This window comes from Miniopterus natalensis, chromosome 2 (genome assembly GCF_054644295.1).
Source record: "Miniopterus natalensis isolate mMinNat1 chromosome 2, mMinNat1.hap1, whole genome shotgun sequence".
NCBI classification, from domain to species: Eukaryota; Metazoa; Chordata; class Mammalia; order Chiroptera; family Miniopteridae; genus Miniopterus; species Miniopterus natalensis.
In genome coordinates this window covers 142,777,791-142,804,039 of record NC_142082.1, presented here as the reverse complement: position 1 = coordinate 142,804,039, position 26,249 = coordinate 142,777,791, and the positions used below count along the sequence as shown (strand labels likewise).

The 26,249-nt window shown below is 50.4% G+C and overlaps 2 protein-coding genes, 1 long non-coding RNA gene and 1 pseudogene across 5 annotated transcripts in view; 2 read left to right on the top strand and 2 right to left on the bottom strand.

Annotated features, from left to right (window-relative positions):
• Window positions 1-6,015: 6,015 nt before the first annotated feature.
• Window positions 6,016-16,687, bottom strand: LOC107528257 (uncharacterized). Of its 2 annotated transcripts, none has more exons than XR_015714064.1 (4): window positions 16,039-16,687; window positions 15,275-15,387; window positions 13,578-13,648; window positions 6,016-6,492 (listed from the first exon to the last, which is right to left on the bottom strand). It is a non-coding gene; the product is annotated as an uncharacterized LOC107528257 (long non-coding RNA). The 2 variants fall into 2 exon arrangements; XR_001602345.2 differs by having other exon boundaries at window positions 15,312-15,387.
• On the top strand, window positions 10,343-24,724 carry PRPF40B (pre-mRNA processing factor 40B). The gene is made up of 25 exons (XM_087814680.1): window positions 10,343-10,584; window positions 11,342-11,485; window positions 11,795-11,860; window positions 12,520-12,547; window positions 12,773-12,798; window positions 12,933-13,043; window positions 13,332-13,452; window positions 13,536-13,560; window positions 13,788-13,997; window positions 14,236-14,365; window positions 14,447-14,511; window positions 15,031-15,195; window positions 15,297-15,405; window positions 15,751-15,901; window positions 16,618-16,751; window positions 17,409-17,523; window positions 17,670-17,761; window positions 21,988-22,104; window positions 22,328-22,465; window positions 22,671-22,766; window positions 23,019-23,105; window positions 23,316-23,493; window positions 23,755-23,816; window positions 23,928-24,071; window positions 24,171-24,724. The coding sequence occupies exons 1-25, from the start codon at window positions 10,567-10,569 to the stop codon at window positions 24,261-24,263; spliced, it is 2,625 nt and encodes an 874-aa protein (XP_087670806.1). The 5' UTR covers window positions 10,343-10,566; the 3' UTR covers window positions 24,264-24,724.
• The window catches only part of FMNL3 (formin like 3), a 56,816-nt gene continuing 50,105 nt past the window's right edge, over window positions 19,539-26,249 (bottom strand). For both annotated transcript variants that reach the window (XM_016201253.2, XM_016201254.2), the window contains exon 27: window positions 19,539-25,902. The gene's annotated coding sequence lies outside the window, so the exon portion shown is untranslated. The remainder of the gene's footprint in view (window positions 25,903-26,249) is intronic.
• Window positions 21,563-21,681, top strand: LOC148093862 (5S ribosomal RNA; annotated as a pseudogene).

Here is a 26,249-nt window from a genome sequence, read left to right as displayed (position 1 = left end):
AAGCTGTTAAATAGTATACCTTCGAGAGACAACAAGATGGTGGCATAGGGAACAGCAGTACCCACCTCCTCCCACAATCACATCAAAATTACAACTAAAATACAGAACAACCATCATTCAGAAATTCCTGAAATCTAGCTTAACAGAAGTCCTATAACTAGGGAACTAAAGAAGCACATTGAGACCAGTTAAAGGGGTGCAGACATGGGGCAGAATTAGGCGGAATTGCGGAAATGCAGCCATGGTCCCACACCAAGTTGCCGCAGTTTAAAACCTGGAGGAATACCTTAGTGGCAGAGGTTTCCCGGAGGAGCAAGGGGTCCCAGCCTCACATCAGGGCCCCCAGCCCAGGGTTCCAGTGCGAGGGAGAGAAGTCCAGAACTTCAGGCTATAATAACTAATGGGGATTTTGGCTGAGTGACATGGAGGCTGCGGGAGTCCCAGCAGCTCCTCTTAAAGGGCCCACACAGGGACTTACTCAGACGCACTTCCTCTGAGTCCCAGCGCTGGGCAGCAGCTTGAAAGGAACCTGGACATTCAGGGAGGAACTAACTTGCCTGGAATCAGGAAAAGAGCTGGAGGAGCAGCTTCTCACAGACAGAAGAGCTGGCAGAGGCCATTGCTCCTTTGACGATCCCTCCCCCAACAGAACTGGCAGTCAGGCGCCTTTTCTGAATCTCCACCTATCAACCTGACTCACACCTTTCACCTGCCCTGGTGATTCCTGGAGACCTCACCCCTCCCTACTTGCAAATTCATCCAAAACATTTCCAGTGGCTTTTCTATGCACGTGGCCTCTCTTGCCTCAGGCTTAGGATTTTCCTAAACTCTCTCAAACAAGCAGCAGCTGGCCTCAGTGTGCCCCATACCTGCATTGGTTCATAGCTTGGCCTCTCCTGGGCACCTCCAAGACCAGCACAAATAGCAGCCATCTACAGACTACTGTGTAGCTCATGCTGGGTGATCCTAGGCAGGGCACAGGCAGAGGCTGACTTTGCACTTCCAGGGAGGTCCCAGAAACAGGGCACCCAGTGGTGAGCTTCAACCATGCTGGATTACAACCCTACCACATCCATAAATGACTCAAGGGGCCAACTCAATGAACACCAAAGCTCCACTGAAGTAAATACTGTTACATAGGGATGTCTCCAGCATAGCATCTGTTTGGCAGTAGTTGCAGCTGGTCCTTACAGTCGATTGGCCTGGGGGTCAATTCCTCCCAGGGACACCAACAGCAACCAAGGCTCAACTACAATAGGACAGTGCACACAGCACACATAGGGGAGCACCTAGAAGGTCCAGCTCAGGTGACTGGGGAGACTGAGCCTCTGGGCCCTGCAGGACACCTATTACACAAAGCCACTCTACCAATTCCAGGAGACATAGCAGCTCTACCTAATACATAGAAACAAACACCAGGAAGCAGCAAAAATGCCAAGGCAAAGAAACATGTCACAAAGGAAAGAACAGAAGAAATCTCCAGAAAAAGAACTAAATGAAATGGAGCCAAGTAAGCTACTAGGTACAGAGTTCAAAACAATGGTTATAAGGATGCTCAAGGATCTTAGTAAGGCTATTAAAGAAACTAGTGAGATCAGCAATGACATAATAAAGAACCAGTCAGAAATGAAGGCTACACTAACTGAAAGGAAGAATAGTTTACAGAAATCAACAGTAGAGTAGAGGATGTCGAGAATCAAATCAGCAATTCGGAATATGAGGAAGCAAAAAACACCCAATCAAAAGAGCAAAAAGAAAAAAGACTCCAGAAATATGAAGATAGTGTAAGGAGTCTCTGGGACAACTTCAAGAGGCCCAACATTCACATTATGTGGGTACCATAAGGAGAAGAAAGAGAGCAAGAAATTGAAAACCTATTTGAAAAAATGACAAAAAACTTCCCATTCCTGGTGAAAGAAATAGATGTACAAGTCCAAGAAGCACAGAGAGTTCCAAACAAGAGGAACCCAAAAAGGCCCGCAGCAAGACGCATCATAATTAAAATGCCAAAGGTTAAAGACAAAGAGAGAATCTTAAAAGCAGCAAGAGAAAAGCAGTTAGTTACCTACAAGGGAGCACCCATACGACTGTCAGCTGATTTCTCAACAGAAACCTTGTAGGCCAGAAGGGAATGGCAAGAAATATTCAAAGTGATGAAAAGCAAGGACCTACAACCAAGGTTACTCTACCCAGCAAAACTATCATTTAGAACTGAAGGTCAGATAAAGAGCTTCACAGTTAAGAAAAAGCTAAAGGAATTCATCACTACCAAACCAGTACTACATGAAATGTTGAAGGGTCTTCTTTAAGAAGAAGCTAATGAACAAAAGAAACTGACAAAGAAAATAGACCCAGAGACATTGAAGCATGCAATAGACTGTCATACCTCAGAGAGAAGAGGGAAGAGGGAAAAGGGAAGAGGGGTGAGGGAAGGGAAGAGATTAACCAAAGAAGTTATATGCATTACCCACTGACACAGACAATAATGGGGTGAAGGCCTGGGGTGGAGGTGGGACTGACGTGGAGGGGGTCAACAGCGGAAAAAATAGGACACCTGCAATACTTTCAACAATAAAGATAAATTTAAAAATAATAATAAAATACCTTCTAAACTCCTCAATTACAAATATATCTTCATAAGGACCTGGAAGGCCAGGTTCTTAATTAGAATTTTTGGAATCCTAGAGTTCCACACTAGAAAATAGCAGGCTCCAGCGCTTGGCTCTTGCCTGACCCCCTTCCTTTCTTTTTTTGCCTCTGTCCTGCCTTGAGAGAACCTCAGGCAGGGTCCTGTGGACACCCCAGCTTGTGCTCACACCTCTTGCTGTAAAGAGCTGTCCTTGGCTACCTTCAGGCCTAGGGATGCCCACACCATCAGCACAGTTTCCCTGGGAAGGACAGATGCAAGGAAGAAGCTGGTACAAGCCCATCAAGCAAGGTGGGCAGGGAATTGTAGGGTCCTAGGTATTAAGGATATGGCATATAAGGGCATAAGTGGTCTTTGGATGAGCACATCTCCTTAGACTCCTCACCCTGTAGGGAGGGATGAAGTTGGAGGAGGGCCGGAGATATGAAGGTAAATTCCAAAAAGAAACAGCTTAAAATAGCTGAAAATGGAGAAAGGGTTCTGCTTATAACAAATCTTGTACAAGTATTTGACTTTCTAAAATCGGTGTCTATGTATTCTAGGAAATACTTCATAGAAAAAAGAAAAGCTTTAAAAATAAAATAATAAAATCTGTGGAACCTCTGAACCACTTCTGCTATGCCTAGAGGTCTCAATAATTAAGTTTGAAAACCACAGGACTATGCCCTCATGTGAGGCTATCTAGGTATTGTGAGGAAAACCACAATGAATCCCTCTTCCTTTCCTTCCATCTATAACCTCTAATTTAAGACATCTACTTCGTGTTGGTTGTTTTTCTACCCCTCCCCTCCTAGACTCTGAGCTCCCTGCAGGCAGATACCCAGTTCAGAGTTTTTTATATTTCTAGCACCTAGCACAATGCCAGGCAGAGTACAGGCCCAACTAGGTGTTGATGGAAAAAGGAAGCATCTTTACCCAGGCTTTGGAGGGAAGGTGTTTGATCCCTTTCTGCACCTGTATTCCTGAAGCCCTGTCAGTTACTAGCCCTGCCACCTTCAGCACATTTATTAAATAGCTTTGGGTTATAATTCCCTTATCTGCACAACACAGTATTTATCTTACACTAATTCCTATAAAGGATTGGGTCCCGCCCCAGCCGGTTTGGCTCAGCGGTTAGAGCGTGGGCCCGCGGGCTGCAGGGCACGTGCCTCCGCTCCATACCCTCCCCGGTCGGGACGCGTTCGGGAGGCAACCAGTCTGTTGATCTCTCCCTCATCCTCGGGTGAGGATAAAAAACATAAAACAAAAAACTACGCGTCGAATAAAAACATGCTTTGTTAAGTGCAAAGATACTCATATTCGGAATAAAAACTTCGGTTCAGGCTCTGGTCCTGAGAGAGCACGGGATCTAGCCGCTCCGACCGTCCCTCCAGCCGAGCTGCGAAGGCTGAGAACGGCTGGCCGAGGTCTGGGGGTGGCTGGTGGGAAGCGCGGGAAGGCCGAAGAGCTGCGGGCGCGCGCGGTGAAGGCCGGGGACCCAGAGCTCTGGCGGCTTTGTGCAGCCTGGCGTCCGGGCCGGGGCGGTCAGTCAGAGCGCCCAGCAGGTGCCGCCCGCCCTCCAGTGGGCGGGTCCTGGACCCGGCGCGGGGGTGGGGCCTGACTCTCCGCGCCGGGGGGCGGGGCCGAGCTTGGGCGCTCCGGGCCGGTGCAGGGCCGGGCTGGTCGACCGGAGCGACCGGAGCCCCGGCCACCAAGGGGTGCGACCCCCTACTGGCCCCGCCTTCCCGGCTGTGGCCTGGCCAATCAGAGAGGCTTTTACTAGCGGGTGGGCCCAGCCGGCTCAGCTGCTCCGAGGCTCTGGCATGGTAACGTCCTCGCGCGGGGGTGGAGGGACCCGGGGAGGTTCCACAGCGCCCCCCGCGGCCCGGGCCGGGGCCTTGGGTCGGGGAGGCTGTGGGGGATACGCGGGACCCCGGGGGAAGTCGAGGAGCTTGAGGGATTAGGGAGAGGAGCCCGGGAGGGGGAGGGGGTCGGGGATTTGGGGAGAAGGGGTGGGAAAGGCCATGATGGAGGATGGCGGGAGGGGGGTGTTGAGGAGAACGAGAGTTGCGTGACTGGGTGAGGAGGAGAAAGGGAAGAAGTGAGGGGTGGGTTTGTGGAAAATGGTTCGGAAAGAAGAGAGGGAACAGGAGATGTGGAAACTGCAGGACAAGGGAAGAGCTGGGAGCCACAGTTTCTCCTCCTGGGATATTTGGCGTGCGACATGCCCCTCCCCCAGACTCAGTGCTTGTTCCCTTTGGAAGCCGCGTATGCCCCTTCAGACCTCTTGGAGACCCTCTTTCATTTCCTTTCCTTGTCTTCTGAGGAAAGAGAGGCTTCCAGCCCCCTCCCAGTGCTGGATAGTCCAAGAAATAGGAGAGCAGAGGCCCCTTGGTCCCAACCCTGGCTCTGCCATGAACAAACTGTGTAACAACTCTGTGTGACCTTGGGCAAGTCACTACCTTTTTTTGGGCCTCAGATTTCTATCGACTGAAAAAAGGGAAATGCTTAAGAATGGTAGCTCAAATCTCTTCCAGCTCCAAAATGGAGTGGTTCTTTAGGAGAGATTTCAGGACAATGGGTTCTAGGATGTGGGCAAGCAAAAGAAAGGATGAAGATGGAGGCAGGCCTTCAGCTGGGGCTGCAGAAAACCCCCAGGGATGTGGGGGATGGTAGGCGCAAAGCCTGCAAGGCTGGGACAGGCTGCCCCGGGCTTCTCAAATGCTGTTGGAGGGATGGAAGAACTCTTTAAGAAGAGGAGGAGGAGGCTGGGACCTAACCCAGTAAAGATGAAGACCAGAAGTAGCATTCTGTTCTTCAGAGGGAGAATAAGATGGCAGGATCAGAGAGAAGCAATGGAAGATTTATTCTAGTAAAACAGTATCTTTGCAATCAGGAGGAATAAAAAGGCTGGTACAGGAGAGTGGGGACTAGGATGATCTTGAAAACAGGGAGGGAGGGCTCTTGCTGTTTGGGGCAACTGAGTAAGGGCAGTATGTGGATCGACCACAGGATAATCAGCTGGTCTCAGCCTCTGTGATACTTTTCTTTTTGGTGATGACTACCTCTTTCTGAGAGATGTGCCTTTCAGACATCATTTACCAACACAAATCTCTTCAGGGAGTGAGTCAGACCAGGTCAACCTTGGGATCACCTAGCTGTCTGAGGATTTCAGAATTGTGTGAAAATTGGGAAAGAAAGCAGAATGATACCTGAAACCTATATAATTTTATTAACCAATGTCATCCTAATAAATTCAATTTAAAAAGAAAACAGAACGAATTTGAATGTAAGAAATACCTGTGGCACCATCCGGCACCATCCTTGCTGGGAGGAAGCTTTTTGAAGTATTTGAAAACCGAGGCTTTGGGGTCAGTCTGCTTGGATTCCAAACCTGCCTCTGTCATTTAATCTCTTTGAACCTCAGTTTCTTTATAAAAATGGGGTTAATGACCTCTGAGATGGTTGTGAGGATTAAATATTTGTCATGGTATCTGGCTCATAATAAGCACTCAATAAATATTAGCTATTAGCTGTTATTATTCCTTCTTTGCATTCTCTTTCTCCATTCTTGTCCCTTTTTCCTTTTGTTCTTTCTTCTTGAATCTTCAGTTCTGAGATGCCCCTTATATGTGGAGGCTGAGAAGAATTGATTGCATCTTGGGGGGTTCCACTGGTCTAGGTGAACACATGGTGATCAGGCGATCAGTTGTCTCTTCATCATCCTTCCCCAGCCCACAAATATGTTTTTGTTCCAAGGAAGACACAGGAGCTGCTTTTCTTTCAGCCCCCTTTTCTATATCTTTCTCGCACGAGTTACTTCAGATTCGCACTCATTTGTAATGAGATCCAAAGTTGTACAGGCACTGCAGCAAACGAAATAGGGGAAGGGGTGTCTGAGCAAAGAAAGTAAGTATACACATCGCACAGGGGAGGCTTAGGAAAGGGAAGGCTTTGGAAGTTCCGTAGAAATTTATGCTCATTCCATTGCTCTCTCCTCTGTCCAAAAATAGGCCATTGTCTGGATCCTTGCCAGGGGTCTACATTCCAAGTTAAAGATGGTCATATACACTTAGTTTTTCATTGTTTAGGTTTTTCCAAGCCAATATTTCATTCCAGTTCCCTTTTCACAGCCACATAGATCTCTGCCAAGCTGCCTCTCTGTCTCATCAGAGTCAGTCTTTACCCAGAGAATTTATACAAAGGTACCTAGGCACCTGTGTGTGCGTGCGTGTGCACACACACACACACACACACACACACTCCTATTTTAGGATATTCCAGTGTGCAAAAGTCTAATAAGGTTAAGGATGACTCTGCATTTTATCACAGCACTTTGTGTGCTGGGCCCTGACTAGATACTCAGAGGAGGCTTAAAAAGAAGAAAACCCAATCTTGAATGTAGGGAAATCCCCACCCAAATAGGAAGAGAGGTAGTCCCACATGAAACACCCAACAAACATCCACAGAGTTGCATGTCGCTTGGTGCAAAGTAATGCAGCATTTATCATGAGGGGACTCAGGGAGATAGAAGTGTGTATGTGTGAAGGATAGTCATAAAGGTAACCTGAAGGAGGTGAATACTGGATCATCTTCAACAAAGTGAGAGACAAAGTGGAATAAAAGATACACTTGGAGTAATTTGTGTGCAAAGAGGAGAGAAGCCATTGAGTCAGGAGGAGCAAAGAAGAGTTATGGCATGGGCCTTGTTGAAAGACTGAATGTTAGATGACAGATTTTGTAGGGTGGACAATAGAGACCCATCACTGATAATCAAGCAAGAAAATGTTGGATCCTTGCTGATTTAACTACATGGGTTTCAGGGGATATGCTGGAGTGAAAAAACAGACCTACTTCCTATGGCAAGGACTGTGCTTTTAAGGGAGTAGGGCTAGAAGGCAGATGAGATCCAGTCCTGGCTCTGTCCCTAACTAGCAGTAGGACCTTGGACTCATTAAGCTTCCTTAGTTTTCTCATCTGAAAAAAGGGGGCTACCTTGGGTGGTTGCAAGAGTCCTTTCCCCATCTCTGATATCTTGTGTTCCCTGAATAAGTACTAGGCTTTGTTTTGTGGGACTGTCAAGATCATTCAGTCATTAAGTCTACAGATATTTTTTAGCACCTACTGTGTTTCAATAGCAGGTAGTGAGGAAAATTCAATGGGGATAGGATATCGGGGTGAGCAAAAACAGATAAAGTCTGTCCCTTAGAGTTTTCAGCCTAGTGGAGGCAGCAAATAGATATTTCATTGATTCTAAGACTCACAATCTAACATTTCTTAAGTCAAGATGCATCTTAAAATCAATGGAGTAGCATGATTTAATTGGCAGCATTGTTTTTTTTGTTAATGCTACATAATAGTAAATCAGAATTGTAAAATAACTGTAAAATCCCAATGGATAAGTGCTGAAGGGAAAGGTACATAGTGTACAAGCATGTAAAGGAGGGTACTGACTGGGGTCTGCTGGGTTGGGAGGAAGACTTTTCTGAGGAAATGATGTGAAGGATATGTAGTCGAGATCTGTGGGATTGTGGGTAGATTACCCCACGAAAAGGTGGGTGCCTGAGGTGGAGAACTGAGAGAAGGTGTGACTGGAGCACAGACCCAGGAGCTCAGCATGGGTGAGGCTGGCAAGGCAGTTGGGGAGCAAATCTATCACAGCTTCCCAGAGCCTGGGCAGGGATTTTGGTCTTTACCCTAAGAACAGTGGGAAGCCATTAAAGAGTTTTAAGCAGGGAAGTAACATGGTCTGAGGTGCATTTTGATGAGCTCATTATGGCTGCAGGTTGGAGTGGATGTGGGAGACCAGATGAAAGAGGTGGTAGGCATGGAGGAGGAAATGGAGAGAAGTAGAAGATGGGTTCAGGAAATCTTTAGGAGGTAAAATTAACAGTTCTCAGTGATGTATTGAGAAGGAAGAGGGAGGTGTGGAGAGTGACACTCATGTTTCTATCTTGGACAACTGGTGGCGGTAGTCTCTGACATGGGCAATGGCTGGAGCCTGGTAGGACCCACGAAGATGGTTACGTAGCATCTGGGAGGGTAGAGAGGATCCTAAGGCAGCTTGAGGTGGGAAAGTGTGGCACAAAGAATTGGGTTTCTTTCCATATTGATTAGTTTCTGACTTCCATGCTAAGGAAAGTTTCAGGGGGAGAAGCAGGTCTGATACAGGGCTAGAGGAGTTGAACACTGAGGAAAGGTGATTCAAGTTGGAGTACTTTGGCTTATCTCCTCTCCTTAGGACAAGATGGGCAGGAAGAGAGGAGGCACAGACATTGGTAAAAGTAGAGATTAGAAAGTAATTTTAAAAGCTGAGAGTTCTCAACATAGGGATAATTAGGGAAATAGGAAAATTGGGCAGCAATGAGGTGGCTCTTGGATCACCTTTCCCTGGGCCTCTTCCCTACCACCACCACCCCCTCCTTTCAGGCAAAGAGGAGGAACAGCAGGGCCTTTTAGCTGCATCTCAACACCTCAGTTTACTTAAAAAAATTTTTCTTGAATGTGTGACATAATCATGTGGGTGCATATTCAAAAGTTACAAAAAGGCATATAGTAATAAACTTTCTACCTTAGTCCCCCTTCCACCAGTTTCCTGTGTGTCATCTTTTGTGTCTGATTTTTATACAAGTGATAAAACTTTGCAGTGCTTTGCTTCCCCCACCCCCACTTGTTAATATATATTAGAGGTGGTTTGATAGCAAGACAGTGAGCTTCTCATTCCTTTTTATGACTGCATAGTATTCCATTTTATGTTTGTGTATAATTTCATAGTTCCTTATTGGTGGGTAGTTAGCTTGATTCTAAACTTTTTTCAAATAATGCTGAAATGGAAACCTTGTATAGACATCATTTTGGCCATGTGGGGCTTTATCTGTAGGATGAATATTTAGAATTGGAAGGTTCTATATAGAGAATATTTGTTCTCTCACTTGTCATTCATCCATTTAATATTTATTGAGTGCCCGCTATGTGCCAGATACTCTGGCAGGTGCCAGGAATCCAGCTTTCAATAAGTCAGATATGCTCCCTGCCCTCATGGAATGTTATTACCCTCTATTAAGGGGAAACATAAAAGGGGGGCACATAGAGAATAAATTGGAAGGATGTGCTTTAAATAGAGCCAGGAAGGCTTCATAGAGCAAATGATATTTAAACTGCGAACTAAAGGATGGAATGTGGCCAGCCATTAGGTGTAGGATGGGGAGATCTAGGCTGTTCAGAGCCTCACCCACAGGGAGAGGAGTTCAGGATCTGTAGGGGAGGAGGAGTAGAGCGAAAGAGATGAGGGAGGTGATTGGGAGTGGAAGATGTCAGAGAGAGAGTGACTGAAGATGAGGTCAGATAGGAGAGGAGGCTGGTAGTGGAGAGAGGAGAGTTAGGGAGACTAGAACTTATGAAGAACTAGTTATTATTTGTGTTTAGAGGGCTTTGGGGTCGAATCTCTGTACCTGGGTGAATTCAGGTGGGGAAATGGGGAAAGAGGCCACTTCCTAACTGGATACTTTGTGAATGAGTAGTTTAACTGGTTTGAGGGAGGCACAGCCTTGTCCACAGGCAGGAGAGTGGATAAAATGCCTTGGGCAGAGCCAGTCTGCCGGTAGTACAGCCTCCTCCGTCTTTTCTGTGGCTTTGGCAAAATGGAAACTTCTAAAATAAAGATGACATTGAAGGGGTTCAGCCAGCTGGCTCTGGGCTGGTAGAAGAGAGAGCAGACCTACCCAGGGCTCAGAGCTGGGAGTGGGCAGGAAGTTGGTCTTGGAGACCCTTCCTCTGAACTTTGTGCTCCTTTTTTATCCTCAACACTCTGCTTCCCTTCTGCAAACACCCATCTCTTTGTCCATCCTGGGTCCTATGACTTTTCTCTCCCTCAACAGTCGGTTCCCGATTCTGGTCCCCGGCCCCCAGCAGCGCCTGCCCCCTTCCCACCGGGGCCCCCCATGATGCCACCACCCTTCGTAAGTTTTATGTCTTTCCCTGGGCTTGGCTTTTCCAGCCTGCACCCCCTAACTCCCCAGTCCCTAGCACTGCTGCACGGTTTTTGTGTAATAAACCCTTACGGCTACCCTTGGAAGAGGGATGGTTTTGCTCGGGTATTGGGGTGGGAGATGCTGTTCAGCTCACTGTTCATAAAGTTGATAGTTTCCCCTTTGTCTTTTTGTCTCTGGGACACTGGGGCTAGGGTAGAAGTGGAAGTGAAAAGACCCAGGTAGAATGAGTGCAGGGTGGGCTGTCTTTCTCTTCCATTACTCCTTACCCGTATTCTTTAAATATGCCACAGAGGTCAGGCTGGCCTAGCAACTGGTGGTAACTGAGTTGGAGAAAAAGGCATGGGAGGCAGGGGACTAGGGATTTGGGTACATGGACATATGCCTTCTGGCTCTGCATCTGAGAAGCCTCTTTGGGAAGAGTTTCTGAAGAAATGAAACCTTCCAGCTGCAGTCTGGTGGTGGTTATACTTTTCTTTTCCTTCTCCCTTCCCTACCTCTCAAGAAGCTGTGTGCTTGCCTGTTAGACCCAGAGGACCCCCAGTTACCAGTCTTTCTCAGTGGTGAGGAGGGAGGCAGTTTTCATACTTTGTGCTTCTCAGACTAAAGCCTTGGAATTGCCTCAGAGCCAGGGTGGAAGGTTTGGGTGGGAGACAAGTGGATGTTTTCTGCCAGGTCCAAGGCAGTGTCTTCTCTGCTCAGTATCTCTTTTTTTCCTCATTTGCAGATGCCCCCTCCAGGAATCCCTCCACCCTTTCCTCCGATGGGGCTACCACCCATGAGTCAGAGACCACCAGCTATCCCCCCCATGCCACCTGGCATCATGCCCCCAATGCTACCGCCAATGGGGTCACCACCACCACTCACACAGGTAATCCTCTCCTCTGTACCAGAGCCTCAGAAAACCTGTCAGTTTATCTGGGGATGGAGATGAGAGTGGGGATCTGGATTTCAGAAACTAGGCAGGGAAGGTAGAGAGCTTTGGAACAGGCCCATGCAGATTTGTCTGCTGAGTGACTGGAGAAAACTCTCAGGTTAGGCTGGAAGCCCAAAATCCCTCAGGGGATTGCCTGAGGAGGTGCCTACGTGACGATCATGACCCCAACAGAATCTCCTAGGACGTTGCCCAGCCTGTGCCTGCCCCTACCTCAGTAGCTGGTTTTTGTCTTTGTATCCCTAGATACCAGGAATTGTACCTCCCATGATGCCAGGAATGCTGATGCCAGCAGTGCCTGTCACCGCAGCGGTAAGCACTGGGGCCAGCAGGAAGCAGCTCTGTACTATAACACTGTGGGTTTGGTTTGGAGTTCAGGGATATGGCCTCCATTCTTTCTCTCTTCTCATTGGATCCATCCTGGTCCCTGTCAGCACTCCCCACACTTGAGTCCTCTCTAGCTATGTACTCAGCTTTTCTCGTTTTACTCATCCCCAAAGGCATATACATTGTCTGTTGTTACTTGCCACTGTGCCCATCTCCTTTAAGGAACACACTCATGCCAGACACTGCTTGACCTCAAAGGGCTAGCCCTGTGGACACTTAAATACAGTCTCCTTCATATCTTTTTTGTCTCTGGAGGAAACTACATCACCTGGGGATCTTCTTGTGCCATTGCTCAGTGTAGTAGAGTCTGGGTAGGATATAGAATTTGTCATCCACTGTGGAAGGGATGGGTTTCAAAAAAATACTCTTGCTTGAGGAAAACAAACGAAGGAGTTGCTGTGTGATTCCCCCGGGAATCCTAGAGCCATTGCCCCGGAGGGTGGGGGAAGCGTGTTAGGTAGCAGAGATCCCTGAGAGCAGGACACATGGATCTTGGCCTGGTCTGCTTCTCCATCTCCTATGGCCTGGGTCCTGGGGGCCACTGGGCTTGGCCCCAACCCTTCCCCCTCCTCTTTCTTCGGCAGACGGCTCCAGGTGTGGACACCGCCAGCTGTGAGTCTTCTGGGGGCCTGCTCCCCCCCAGGCTCGGAGGTTGGGGGGTATAAGGGAGAGGGGACTAGAGTCCACCCTGGATCATGCCTGTTGGGATGCCAGGGAGCCGGGGATGTTGTTGGGACCAGGGGATATATATTGGGGATGGAGTAAGGGAGGAATAGGTGGGGATAAGATGGGGCTTGGAACAAGGACTTAGTATCTTTCCTTTGGCTTCTTTTCTAGCTGCTGTGGCTGGGACAGGCCCTCTGGTGAGTTCTTCCAGCTCAGGGGTTTCTGGGTAGAAAGGCTGAAAGTGGGCGGCTAGTGGTTCAGTTTTTGGGGTGAGGAGAAGAGGCTTTGGGAAAGGGGCCTTGACCACCATTCTGTGCCCCCCCCCCGCCAGAGGGCCCTATGGAGTGAGCATGTGGCCCCTGATGGGCGCATCTACTACTACAATGCTGACGACAAGCAGTCCGTGTGGGAGAAGCCCAGCGTGCTCAAGTCCAAGGCGGAGGTCCTGAGCGCGGCTTTCTGGCCCTTCCTTTCAGCTGCCCTGACCCTCCCAAGTGCTTGGTCTCCCCTGAGTCTGAAACCATACACATGGTTCCTCTGATCCCAAGGTCCCTGACCACCCCAACCTCCTTAGGATCTCAGGAAGTCCACCTTCCCCCATGTTGAGCCAGGCCAGGTGGTAGCTAAAAATTCCTGCGTCCCCTCTACTCACTGGGTCCCCTTAGCTCCTTCAGCTGTGGCCGGAGGGTATACCCAGCCCACTAATGTCTTCTGACCCATCTTCTTACAGCTGCTGCTGTCCCAGTGTCCTTGGAAAGAATACAAGTCAGACACAGGCAAACCTTACTACTATAATAACCAGAGCAAGGAGTCCCGCTGGACCCGGCCAAAGGACCTGGATGACCTGGAGGGTGAGGATGGTGGGCCTTGGCAGGGGTTCTGGGGGGGGTAGCCCTTGCTACCCTGTGACCATGTTAACCTTTTCCCATTGCAGCTCTAGTCAAACAAGAGGCTGTAGGGTGAGTAACTTGCTTACCTTGTCCACCTGTCCATCCATACTTGGGGCCACCTGAGGAGTGAGAGTGGACTCATCCCACGATCCCTGCTCTGTGGAAGAAAGAGCCAGCTCTCAGTCTTCTTGAGTAGTCTACTCTGTCCCTAGTCCTTAAGATAGAGGGTCCTGCCAGCCCCTGAGCACCTCTATCCTTTCCCACTCCTGGACTCTGCCCTTCCGGCTTGCCTACAGGAAACAACAGCAGCAGCAGCAGCCACAGACATTACAGCCACAGCCTCCTCAGCCTCAGCCTGACCCCCCCCCTGCGCCTCCTGGCCCTACCCCAGTGCCTATGGGCCTCCTAGAACCTGAGCCAGGTGGGAGTGAAGATTGCGATGTGTCAGATGCTGCCCAGCCCCTGGAGCAGGGGTTCCTGCAGCAGCCAGAGGAGGGCCCCTGCAGGTGAGGGCTGCCCCCACAGCATTCTGGATGCTCCCAGCCAGGTTCTACCCTTTACCTCTGTTAGGCCTCTTGGGAAGGGTGTGGAGATCTGGGCATAACCTCTGAAAGGCAGAAAAGGGCTGCACTAGGGAGCAAGAAGTGGGTGGTTTGCTGTTGATCCCCCAGGGCATTGAAACCTATGGGGTCTGGGGGGTGCTGTGGCTGAGTCTCCTTTGCCCCCCCCCCCCCCCCCCCCCAGTTCTGCTGGACAGCATCAGCCACCACAACAGGAGGAAGAGGAATCAAAGCCAGAACCAGAGAGGTCTGGCCTCAGTTGGAGCAACCGTGAGAAGGCAAAGCAGGCCTTTAAGGAGCTGCTGAGGGACAAGGTGCAGGGGATGGTGCTCCCAGGGTAGCCCTGGAGGGGGCTGGAGGGGGCCAGACTCTGACACCCACCTGCTCCATTCCAGGCTGTCCCCTCTAATGCCTCATGGGAACAGGCCATGAAGATGGTGGTCACTGACCCCCGTTACAGGTAGGCCTGGGCAGAGGGAGCCAGGCCCTCCAAACCCTGATTATGAGAGCAGCTGGGTCAGGGACTCCCTGGGAAACCCCAGCTTGATACTTGGGCTCCAAGGGGCCAGAGTCAGGAGAATGGTAGATGGGTAAAGGCTCAGGGGAAAGAGAAGCTATAGAGGGCCTCCAGGAGGAGGGAAAGATATCTGACATGAGACATTCAATAAACGCTTGTTGAATTGAATTGATTTGAATTAATTGGGGAAAGGGGACAGGATACGGCAGATCCCTGACTGCAATTTGAGCACCCTAAAGCGTAAGGGCCGAGTATTATCAGTGTCCTGGAACCTGTCTCTTCCCCTCACTACTTCTCACCCCTCCCCATATCCCGGAGATCTTTCTTGCTTCCCTGTCCCCTGGAGCCCCTGCGGCCTGCTGTGCCCATGTGTGGATCCCTCACTCAGGTCTGTGGAGACCTACCCCCAGTGTGCCATGAACCACAGGGTGACTCAGGCTGACGACTCTATTCCCACCCCAGTGCCTTGCCCAAACTGAGTGAGAAAAAGCAGGCATTCAATGCCTACAAGGCTCAGCGGGAGAAGGAGGAGAAGGAAGAGGCCCGGTTAAGGGCCAAGGAGGCCAAGCAGACCTTGCAGCACTTCCTGGAGCAGCATGAACGCATGACCTCCACCACTCGCTACCGGTCAGGGGCCTGGGCTGGGGCGGGGCTGGGAAACCCTGAGAACACATGTGCCCAGGGTCTCTCTTCTCTGCCTGCTTACCCACAGCCCATGTGCTCCACAGGCGGGCAGAACAGACCTTTGGGGAGCTGGAGGTCTGGGCTGTGGTCCCTGAGAGGGATCGAAAAGAGGTTTATGATGATGTCCTCTTCTTCCTGGCCAAGAAGGAGAAGGTAATAGTCACAGGGCTAGATTCTTCAGCCCCAGCCTCATCTCAGACTCCATATCTTTGGTCCTTATGTGGTCATTAATTTCTCCGATGCCCTGGGGTGCCAGCTTCTTACTCTGAAGCTGGTGTAGCACTTGCACATCCCTTCCTTCATTTCTGCTCTGGGCCTACAACCTTGGGCATGGGAGGGCAGGAAGGACTCTCTGAAGGGTTGGTCTGTAACCTTCCCCTTTCTGAGGACATGAAAGCTTTGCGTCTGGCCCTCCTAGGGTTCCCTAGCTACCTTCCTTTCCCCCAAATCCTCTGCCCAGGCCCATTTAAGTACTTCTGGCCTGCCCTGCCTCCCCAGGAACAGGCCAAGCAGCTCCGGCGCCGCAATATCCAGGCCCTGAAGAGCATCCTGGATGGGATGAGTAGTGTCAACTTCCAAACCACATGGTCCCAGGCCCAGCAGTACCTCATGGATAACCCCAGCTTTGCTCAGGACCATCAGCTTCAGAGTAAGCCCAGGTCTCCACTCCCACCTATCCCTTGCCCTTCTTTACTGACCTGGGTCCCCATATCCTCTCTCACACATCTCCCCTGTACCTCCTGCCCTCCTGGACATTCAGGAGTCCCCAGCACTCAGTCCCTGTACCTCTCTGGACTCTGGAGATCCCAGAATGCTCAGGTCACCCTCTCCCTTCGGGGTCCACTGTTGACCTGGAGATGTGTGTCCTTGGAGGAAGAGCTTGGAACAGGAATCAGAAGACCTGGAGATGAGGACTGTTAACAGCTGATGTCACTTGTCTTAAATTGTCAGGGTACTGTGGGCATTAACTGTCACACGTGTTACAATAAGCTGCTGTTGGCCTATAATCACTGGCAATATCAGAAATTCACCTTCTGAAGTTGCATCACAGCCTGATTGATCATGGTTCCATAAACTGAAACCTTAGATTCCCCAGAGAACTGATTTCATAAACATGATGACTTTGGTAACTAAATTTACAAAATTTACAGAATTCTTGCTGATTTTTTTTCATACAATTAATGATCCCTCCTCAAGAACAACCATTCCAGTACCCCCTCCCACAGAGCCCTCTCTTCACCTTGCCCCACCATCCTGGCTGTCCCCAGCACCTACAAGGGCAGATCCTCAAAGCAGTGGGGCTGTGGGGGACTGAGAGGGTGTCGCGCTGGTGCAGTCCCCACTGAGCATCCTCTCTGTGGTTAGACATGGACAAGGAAGATGCACTGATCTGCTTTGAGGAGCACATCCGAGCTTTGGAGAGGGAGGAGGAGGAGGAGCGGGAGAGGGCCCGGCTTCGGGAGCGGCGCCAGCAACGCAAGAACCGGGAGGCCTTCCAGGTATCTTTGCTGACCCCTGATCAAAGCTCAACTCTGCCCCAGACCATAGCCTCTTCACCTGTGCCCTACCTCCTGGGTCAGGCCCACTGTTTTGTCTGTGCCCAGCCCTGTCACACCTCCACAAGGCTTCTTTATGCTTGCAGGTCTCACATGCTATGTCCCCTCAACTTGGCCTTGCTCCTCTAGGGAGATGAGATGTAGGCACCACCCAGAAACTGTCAGCAGAGAGCACTCTAAAGGCACAGCTTGGCAGCTAGGCTGTTTATTTCCCTTTGGTGGGGAGCCAGGCAGCCATAGCTCATCTCCCAGGTTGGAGATAGCAGTGGTGGCGTTGGTAGTGGGGGTTACTTAGCTGTAACACAGGGAAGTTGAAACCAAGTCGTAGGAAAATTGTGCTGCAGGCAAGTTTCTGTTTCTTTGCCTCTCAGCCTGGCTCACTGTCATGTTTTAGTCTGGCCCTCTCTGTATTTACATTCTCTCTTTTCGTATTGCTCTCTGCCTCCCCATCTGTGTCTCTTCATCTCTGCCTCCCTGGCCTGCATTTCCTCAATCTGGATTGTTCCTGCCTCTCCTGCCATTTCCTCTCTTCCTCCCCAGTCTTTGGCTCCGCCTTCCTGCCTGTCTCACTCTCCCTATAACCGGCCTTTCCTTGCTCAGACCTTCCTGGACGAGCTGCATGAGACAGGGCAGCTGCACTCTATGTCTACCTGGATGGAACTGTACCCAGCGGTCAGCACTGATATCCGCTTTGCCAACATGCTGGGCCAGCCGGGTAAGGCAGCCGGGCTCCCTTTCTCTGGCCTGGCTTCCTGCCCTGCCGGCCTCTCTGCACCCCTACTCCTGGGTCCTGTCCTTGACCCAACCCCCAGGCCTTGGGAAGCTGCCACCGCCAGGCCCCCCTCCCTCCCTCCTCCACAGGCTCCACCCCTCTGGACTTGTTCAAGTTCTATGTGGAGGAGTTGAAGGCACGTTTCCATGATGAGAAGAAGATCATTAAGGACATCCTTAAGGTGAGGGAGGCCTGGGGTTGTGGATAGATGCAGGCTGGGTACAGGGCACGTTCCCCAGATAGGACTCCCTGATAAGTCCTGTTTTGTAGGAGCATTACAGCTCAGTTCAGCAGATATCTACTGTGATCCTTTATGTGCACTGGGGACACAAATGAAAAGATACCATTTCTGCCCGTAAGAACTCATGGCCCAATGAGAAGATAGACTTGACAACTGTTATACAGAGGGACAAGTGTTATTACAGAGACCAGAATCAGAATTGACATTTGAACTGCACCTTTAAGAACGAGTAGATGGAGGAGGGTGGAGGTCCCAGGCATAGGGAACTACGAGAGCAAAGGTGATGCAGGGACAGGGCATGGTGGGTTTTAGGAGCAAGAAGCATGTTAATCATAAAGCCCACAGATATGTTCTTTCTGGTCTGCAGTATTTTAGAAAAGTTTGGAATTTCTGCTAACATTTTAAGATCAAGAGATTGCACATCTTCAGCTTCTTTCGAAAATTTGGATTATCTAGTTTGGATTTGGTTTTGCCAGGCATTCAGTGGACTCCAGCTGAGATGCCACTGCCTCTCAGAAGTAGGGCCATGAGTGTAAATTCCTTGAATGGCATCCTTAGCCTCATCTCCCTGTCATGGCAGTGAGTTCAGCCATTTACCATCATCTTACACCAGAGAAATAGTTCTGAATATCCATGTCTCTCTAAGGTGGAAAATTGAGTGATGGACTAAGAGAGCCCTGTGTTTCTGATGAAGAAAACAGAGAAAGCATATACTTCTTTGTAGAAGTGAAGAACATTCTAATGCATTTAAGGAGGCAATAGGCATAGTTGTTAGGAGCATGTCTGGAGGCAGACTGCCTGGGGTAAAAGTCCAGCTTGACCACTTACTAGTTGTGTCACCGCTGGCAGATTATTTAACCTTTCTGAGCCTTAGCTTCCTCATCTGAAAAATGTAAGTTTTCCACCAAAGTAGACCTAATTACTGAGGGGAGTAACTTGGTACCTGAGGTGAGAAAGATCTGAGAATAAAGCTAGAAATGCCCTACTGTACACACATGTATTTTGCCTTACAAATTCATGCAGGTATTACATTTGAATACCATGTTGCCTCTCTGTTTAATGTAAACTTAATATTCTAAAATTACTGATCTTAAGTAAGACATATCATATTGTCCTGTGGCTTCCTCTGTTTCTCTGGAACCACATGTCCCAGTTTGGAAGTAGGGTCCTGTGTGTAAATTCCTTGAATGCTAAAATAAGAAATTTGGATTTTTATCTTGTAAGTACTGGGAGCCAAGGAATGATCTGATCAGGTGATGTCTTGGGAAGCCCTGGTGAGAGTATAGAGCAGTACTTCTCAGACTGAGTATCCTTACGAATAGGATAGTTCCTGAAGTCTCAGGATACTAAAAGCGGTAATGGCAAGTAATACAAATAAATTTTGAGCATGAGTCATCTTCTTGTGACTCCCCCTGATACCACTGCCCTGCTCTTGGGGCCATGTGGTAGAAAAGTATGAGCAGCCCTGGATTCTCAAGGCTGGGTCAGAAGTATGGGAGGTTAGCAGGGAGATAAGTCAGAAGGCTATTACAGTGATCGAGGTGGGAACTGAGCCCAGGCAGGGCACTAGGGACGGCAGATGAGAGAGCTATAGTGTTCCAGCTGTGTCTGAGACTCTCTAGGTTTCCTCAGAGGTGCCTTGGGACAAGCATGGGGATGGGGGAAGGTTATGCTCCTTCCTCTGTTTACACGTACAGCAGCTTTTTTATACATCAAGTTTCTGCATAAAATTTTTATTGGAAAAATAAAATTTCTGCTGTTAAAAAAAGCGAAAGTTTAAAACAAGTAGGATAGTCACTCAGAAGTAAAACTGACAGATTTGGGGGGGGGGCACTGAGGGAAAGGAAGGAGTGAGATGGGAGGGGATGATGGCACCATTGCTAAGGATTAATCAGGAAGAAGAGGGCTGGAGAAAATAGGAATTCCATTTGGGAAATTATTCTCAAAAACAACCTGGGGGCAGGGAGGAATAAAGTAAATACAATATATTAAATAGAATAATCATATAAAGTAGAAATACTTGTCCCAGGAGAACTATATTTTATTGGATGCTTAACTTTTAGCCACAGAGTGCCTGGTACTACTGACAGGTCTACAGAAGGCCTATCCTCGCTGTGTCCTGTCTCCACACCTCTGGAGAAAGAAGCTGCTTTAGGCAGTTCCTCTTCCTGTTCCCCCTTTTGGGATCCTGCCTACAGAAGGCTGACAAGCCCAGGAGCCCCTGTGGCCATCCACCAGTCAGGCGGACTGTGATGGTGTGCCTCATCCCAGAGGATAATGCTGAGATCCCCAGACTGGGAACAGCTGGAAGTCACAAGATTCGGGCCTGGGAGATATGGGGGAGAGGGACAGGCAGGTGCTCATGAGAAATGAGTTTTCTTAGGATCTGCCAAATTTAAAGTGTCTATGAAATATCCAATCTAGTATGGGTCTGAAAATGAGAGAGGTGGAGAATGAGATTGCTAGGGACAGTGTAGACTGAAAGACTAAGTTCTTTTCTCAAGTAAATAAGTGCATGCAAGAGAGGTAGTAAAAGGGGGGAAACAGGAGGGGAGGAGGTGAACAGCAGAGGTGCTGAGGACCAGATGAGCAAGGACTGAGAAGGGGCCCTGTTACGACATGAACAACCTTTGGGAGAGCAGTGTCCATGAAGGGGGTAGAGTGGGTGCAGCACAGGCTTAAGAGTCAGATAACTCCTGGCTGTTTATTGGTTGAGACCTCTGCAAGTTATATAGTGGCTCTGAGCCTCAGTTTCCTCATCTGTAAAATGGGGATAATTGTATGTGCAAGGTTGTGACAGTAACATTTATAATGTCTTGTTTATGGTAGGCCCATAAATGTTGATTCATTTTCCTTTGTGCTACATGTAAGGATTTTGAAACAAAGGAAAAGAAGCAGGTTGTTAAACCTGAGGAAGGTGAGAGCAGGGTGGAGATGAAGTTCCAGATTAAGTGAGGTGCGTGCTTGATGGAAGGAGCCAGTGAAGAGGTGAGATTGAAGCGTTCAATTCCCTAAGAGAGAGACTGACATGTTTGAGAAGGGCTGGAAAGCGTGGGTTGAGGAAGCCCTCTTGGAAAAAGTAAGAGTATGCCTTTGCCATTGGCAGTATGGCCGAGCAAGTTAGAGCTGTATGGAGGGACAGGCAGGGAAATTGAGCCTGTGGCCCAGCTGACTAAAGAGCCAGACTTTGAACTCCAGTGGCTCCACTTTCTACCAAGTTGTCTTGGGCCAAGTGAGATAACTTTCCTGTCCCTGTTTTATTGGGGTGTTGTAAGGCTTAGATGAGAATCACAGAGCCTGGCCCATGATGCTTTGAGAATGTGAGTTATTTGTGGGTTTTTTTGGTGTGTGTTTTGTGTGTGTGTGTGAGGTGTTTTTAATGTTTGGGAGTTGCACACCTGATTGTCTCAGTTTCTCCCGTGGACCAAGTGATCTGTGTGGGTGTAGTGTCTACAAGTATGGACTTTGGTGTTAGAAAGACGTAGGGTAGAGTTCTTGCTCAGCCATGTACTTATTAGCTGTTTGACTTTGGGCAAGTGCTCTAGTTTCTCTAAACCTTGGTTTCTCTTTCTGCATAAAATTAGACTAGGATTTATGCTTAAATTTAGATAGATAAGGATTAAATGTGTGAAGCACTCAGCTTGGTAGCTAGTACTTAGTAAGCCCTCAATAAATATAGCCAAAGAGTGGGTCCAGAAGGGGCCCAAGCTTGAAGCCACAGGGACAAAGAACTAATTGTGAGTCTGTGGCCATACCACCCTGAACATGCCCCATCTCCTTTGATCTCTGAAACTAAGCAGGGTGGGGTTTGGTTAGTACTTGGATGGGAGACCACCTGGGAGTACCAGGTGCTACAGGCTTTTAAAAAAAGAAAAGAGAAAAAGAACTAATCCTGAGAAACTCAAACATCAATCAGAAGACATGGCACACACATATACACACCTGCCTCCCCTCTGTCCTATGTGATCCAGCCCTTCAGCTCCCTGTGACAGCAAGGGTAGGCATGGGGGCTTAATCATTAGGTGGTGAGGACTTGGACAACTTGGTGTCCAAATGCATCCTAGTCCTATGGATCTCGGGGTGGGGGACTTCTTGAGCACCCTGTAGTTGGACTCCTCTGCCTGCCCTGGAGGTGCCCCCTGCTTTATGCACTGCTGTGCCCACAGGACCGGGGCTTCTGTGTGGAGGTGAACACAGCCTTTGAGGACTTCGCCCACGTCATAAGCTTTGACAAGAGGGCTGCTGCGCTGGACGCAGGCAACATCAAGCTGACCTTCAATAGTGTGAGGGGTTGGGCGGGGTGGGGCTGTAGCCAGGGCTCCTGTTCAAACTCATCCCTGTGTTTTATTTCATTCCTCTCACTCTGCCCCAGTATAACTGTATCCCAGTTCAGGGGATGATGGTAGGAGCCCAGACCTCAACTTCCCACCTCCTAAGGCATGCCTGAGTGGGCCCCAGGTACCCACCCTCCTGGGTGACCCTGTTCTGTGTGCTTTCTGCCCTCAGCTACTGGAGAAAGCAGAGGCACGGGAGAGAGAGCGGGAGAAGGAGGAGGCACGAAGGCTGCGGCGCAGGGAAGCTGCCTTTCGAAGCATGCTGAGGCAGGCCGTGCCTGCTCTGGAGCTGGGCACTGCCTGGGAAGAGGTCAGGACTGCAGCCTGGTGCCACATGCCACCCCCTCAGTCCTGAGGGCAGCGGTGCTTCTCCATCACTGGGGGCCCACCCCAGTCATAACAGCTGGGGCCAGCTCCGGCTCCCTTCCTTCCTCCGCCCCAGCCCTGCCCTGTGCTCATGGCGGCACCCATGCCGTGCCGGGGCTGGTCTGATCAGCAGTGCTCTCCTGTTCAAGGTCCGTGAGCGCTTTGTGTGCGACTCAGCCTTTGAGCAGATCACCCTGGAGTCGGAGCGGATCCGGCTCTTCCGGGAGTTCCTGCAGGTACTGGAGGTGAGGCAGAGCTTCTGGTCCTCTGCATCTGTCCCAGGTGCTTAAACTCCTGAGGCCAGCTCCACAGAGACCTCACCACTCCCCTTCTGGTTCTCCTTTCCCTGGACAACTAAGGAGGGGGAGGTCTTAGGTACCCTGGATAAGTCTGAGGCTCAAGCCTCAGAGGATGAGGCAAAACCAGGTTTTAGGTTGCAGGGTCCTTCCTGAGGCTAACCCCAGTGTCTTCCTTACTCCTCTGTTTGCCTCTTCCAGACCGAATGCCAGCACCTCCACACGAAAGGCCGAAAGCACGGCAGGAAGGGCAAGAAGCACCATCGCAAGCGTTCCCACTCGCCCTCAGTGAGTTGGAAGGTAGAGGGATGTGGGTGAGGCTGGACTGTCTTGGGGAAATAAGAACTTTTCTTGTTTTTGCCCTGTGTCATCTCTCATTGAGGGAAATTTGAGGATTCCTTTCATCATGGATCCTCCCTTTGCCCCCAATTCCCAGACTTGGGGGCTTTTGGAGGCCAGGGAATGTCTGGGCTGACATGTATCTGCTGATTCACGCAGGGCTCTGAGTCGGAAGAGGAGGAGCTGCCCCCACCGTCTCTCCGGCCCCCTAAGCGGAGGCGGCAGAACCCCTCCGAATCTGGCTCTGAGCCCTCTTCCTCACTTGATTCAGTTGAAAGTGGGGGTGCTGCCCTTGGAGGACGGGGCTCCCCATCCTCCCGCCTTCTCCTTGGACCAGGTAAGCAGTTGGGAGCTGGAGAAGTTGGCCCAGACTGAGAGGAGGCCCCGGGGAGGCCTAGTCCTTGAGGGTAGAGTAGATTGGGAGGCCTGCACCTGTCAGAGAGTAGGAAGAACTTCCCATCCTGGAAGGGAGGAAACTGGACTGAGACTTCCTCGGGCAGGTCCCTGTCTGTGAAGAGTGAGCAGACAGATGGACTGTGGCAGAGGAAAGGGTGATCCCTCCTCCCATGGAATTAGCAGCGGGGGTTTCTATCTCCAGATCATGGCCTTCGGAGAGCCAAGAAACCAAAAAAGAAAACTAAAAAGAGAAGACACAAGTCGGTGCGTAGAGAAGGAACTTCTGCCCAAGGTCCTGCTATTGTGTGAGATCTCTTCCACCTGCCTCGGCTGTCCTTCATAGGAACTGAGGAGGCGGGCTCTGGACTCTTACAGAACAGTCCTGAGAGTGTGACAGACCCAGAGGAGAAAACTGGCAAGGAGAGTGATGAGAAAGAACCAGAACAGGACAAGGACAGGGAGCTCCGGCTGGCAGAGCTCCCTAACCGCTCCCCAGGTTTTGGAATCAAGAAGGAGAAGGTGAGAGGCAGGTGCCTGGTCCCAGCCCAGGCAGCGCTCTGTCCAGGCCTCCATGGCTCTCAGGGAGGCTGTGGGTGAGCTGTGCCTTTGCTCCACCAGACGGGCTGGGACACGTCAGAAAGTGAGCTGAGTGAGGGTGAGCTGGAAAGGCGGCGGCGGACACTCCTGCAGCAGTTGGATGACCACCAGTGACCTGATCAGCGGCTCTGCCTTGGGTCTGTGTGAGGCTGTGGCTACTAGGTCACCTTCACCGTCTGCCCCAGACTCCTTCCTTAGTCTGGTCTGTCCTTTTTTCCTCAAGTAATCCCACTCCCAACACACCATTGCCAGCACCTCCCAAGGTTGCTTGCGGTGTTCAAGGGTCCCCGACTTCCCGGACAACTAGTGCAGTCCTTGCCCTCAGCCCCACACGAAATTGGTGGTGTATGCCATGTGGGGTGGGTGATGCCAGTAGATAGAATGCAAGAAGGGGCCTCCAGGGAAGTGACAGGCTGGTGGACACAGCCTGGGTAGCAGAGGGCGGGGTCCTTACCCTCTAGCATCAGTGCCTGCTCCTGCCTGCCCAGGGCCCTGGGGCTCCACCACTCCGTCCTCCAGCCCTGGGACCCAGTGTATGTGTGTTTTGTTTTGTTTTGTTTTTATAAATAATATTTATAACATGGCCAGTGGCTCTTTTGTCTTCATATGCTACTGGGGGCCTGGGGACTGGGCAGGTGTAACCATGGCCAGCAGGGGGTGCAAGTGTCTCATGGCAGGCAGGCCTCCCTTTGTGTGGTTGGAGCCCACCCAGCTTGGTTCCCCTCCCCAGGTTTCTGTGCTCACCTCCAAGCAGATGGCAGCTCTGCCCAGCCTCCTTTTCTATCCACGTGGCTCATGTCAAGCTAAATGGCCACCCTAGCCTTGCACACTCAGAAAGAGGAGACAGAGTCAGGCCTGGTGCTTCAAGCCTTTGTTGAGAGAAAGAAGATCTAGGGTTTATATACAAGAGAGAAGGGAGATGATACATGTACAAAAAGGAATGGGCCCCTGTATTCCCTTCCAGGGGCTAAGAAACCGGCAGGGGACTGAGAATATAGCCAGTTAAGACCACCATGCCCCCTGCCCCCTCAAAAAAAAACCTAGCTGAGGGAAGGAGGTGAAGGTGTTGTTGGCATACCCTTTCTCTAGCTGTCTTGGGACTAGAGCAGAGAAAAACCCCTCTGCCCACTTCAGCAAAGACAGAGTCTGGAATGCAAAGGGCCAGGGCCAAGGGCAGTAAGTGTAGCATCTCTCCTCTACCCTTATCACCAGGGCATAGCAGAGCGGGGCCCAGGCTTAGGAGGGCCTTGCTCCTGGTAAAAGATGATCTGAGATTGGCAGGGTCCCAGGGCTCCCCAAGCCGGGACACTTCTCTTGTCCCCTATGGCTCTATTTACTGATAGTGGCCTAGGTGCCCCTGTGTAGGCTAAAGCTGGAAATGGTTTTTTCCAGCCCTGAACTGACCCTTGGTGACCCTTGAGGAAGTGAAGTTGAAGACCTTGGAGGCAAAGTGCAGTACTGGAGGCACCAGGGCCGTGCCAGGCCCCGAAAGACCTAGTGCCACAGTGGCGGCAGGCAAGATGCAGCTTTGAGAGCTGGGGTGGGCACTGGGTTTGGAGCAGCATGGCCCTCCGCTGGGCCCTTGGCTGATTCCAGGGCTCCAGGTCCAATGGTTGGACTTGCAGGACTCTGAGAGTTGAAGTGCTTCTGCTTCCTAGAGGGTCTCAGTGGGGGCCTGGAGCCCGAGGGGGGCCACTGGGTGGGGCCACACTCCTGGCTTGGTGGCCAATGACAATAGGCTGGTGGTGGAGACCTGTGGGGGAAACAGAGGCCTATGAGTGGGCAGGGCAGCCAGGCCAGGCTCACCCTCTGTAGGAATAGTCCCTTCAGGAGCAGCCCAGACAGGGCCAGAGAAGAGCCAGCCATGAGTCAGATGAACTTAAAAACGCTTAAAAACACTAGAGGGGATGGTCAGGGAGATGGCTGGATCTCTGCATTTTCATAGGACCAGGTAGGGGTGACTAGAGGCCCCTGGGCAGTGGCAGAAACAAGGTAGACTCAGCAAGAGCCAGAAGCTGGGAAGAGACCTTTGGCAGATTGGATATTGGGAAACAGGTCAAGGGACATTTGACGCGCCTGGGCAGAAGCTACTGCCAGAGC

Bases quoted from the DNA above. Each gene is read 5' to 3' on its own strand.
- PRPF40B (XM_087814680.1), top strand. The intron at 14,366-14,446 runs GTGCAGGGGATG...GCTCCATTCCAG, and splicing joins AGGAGCTGCTGAGGGACAAG to GCTGTCCCCTCTAATGCCTC. The intron at 17,762-21,987 runs GTGAGGGAGGCC...CTGTGCCCACAG, and splicing joins TCATTAAGGACATCCTTAAG to GACCGGGGCTTCTGTGTGGA.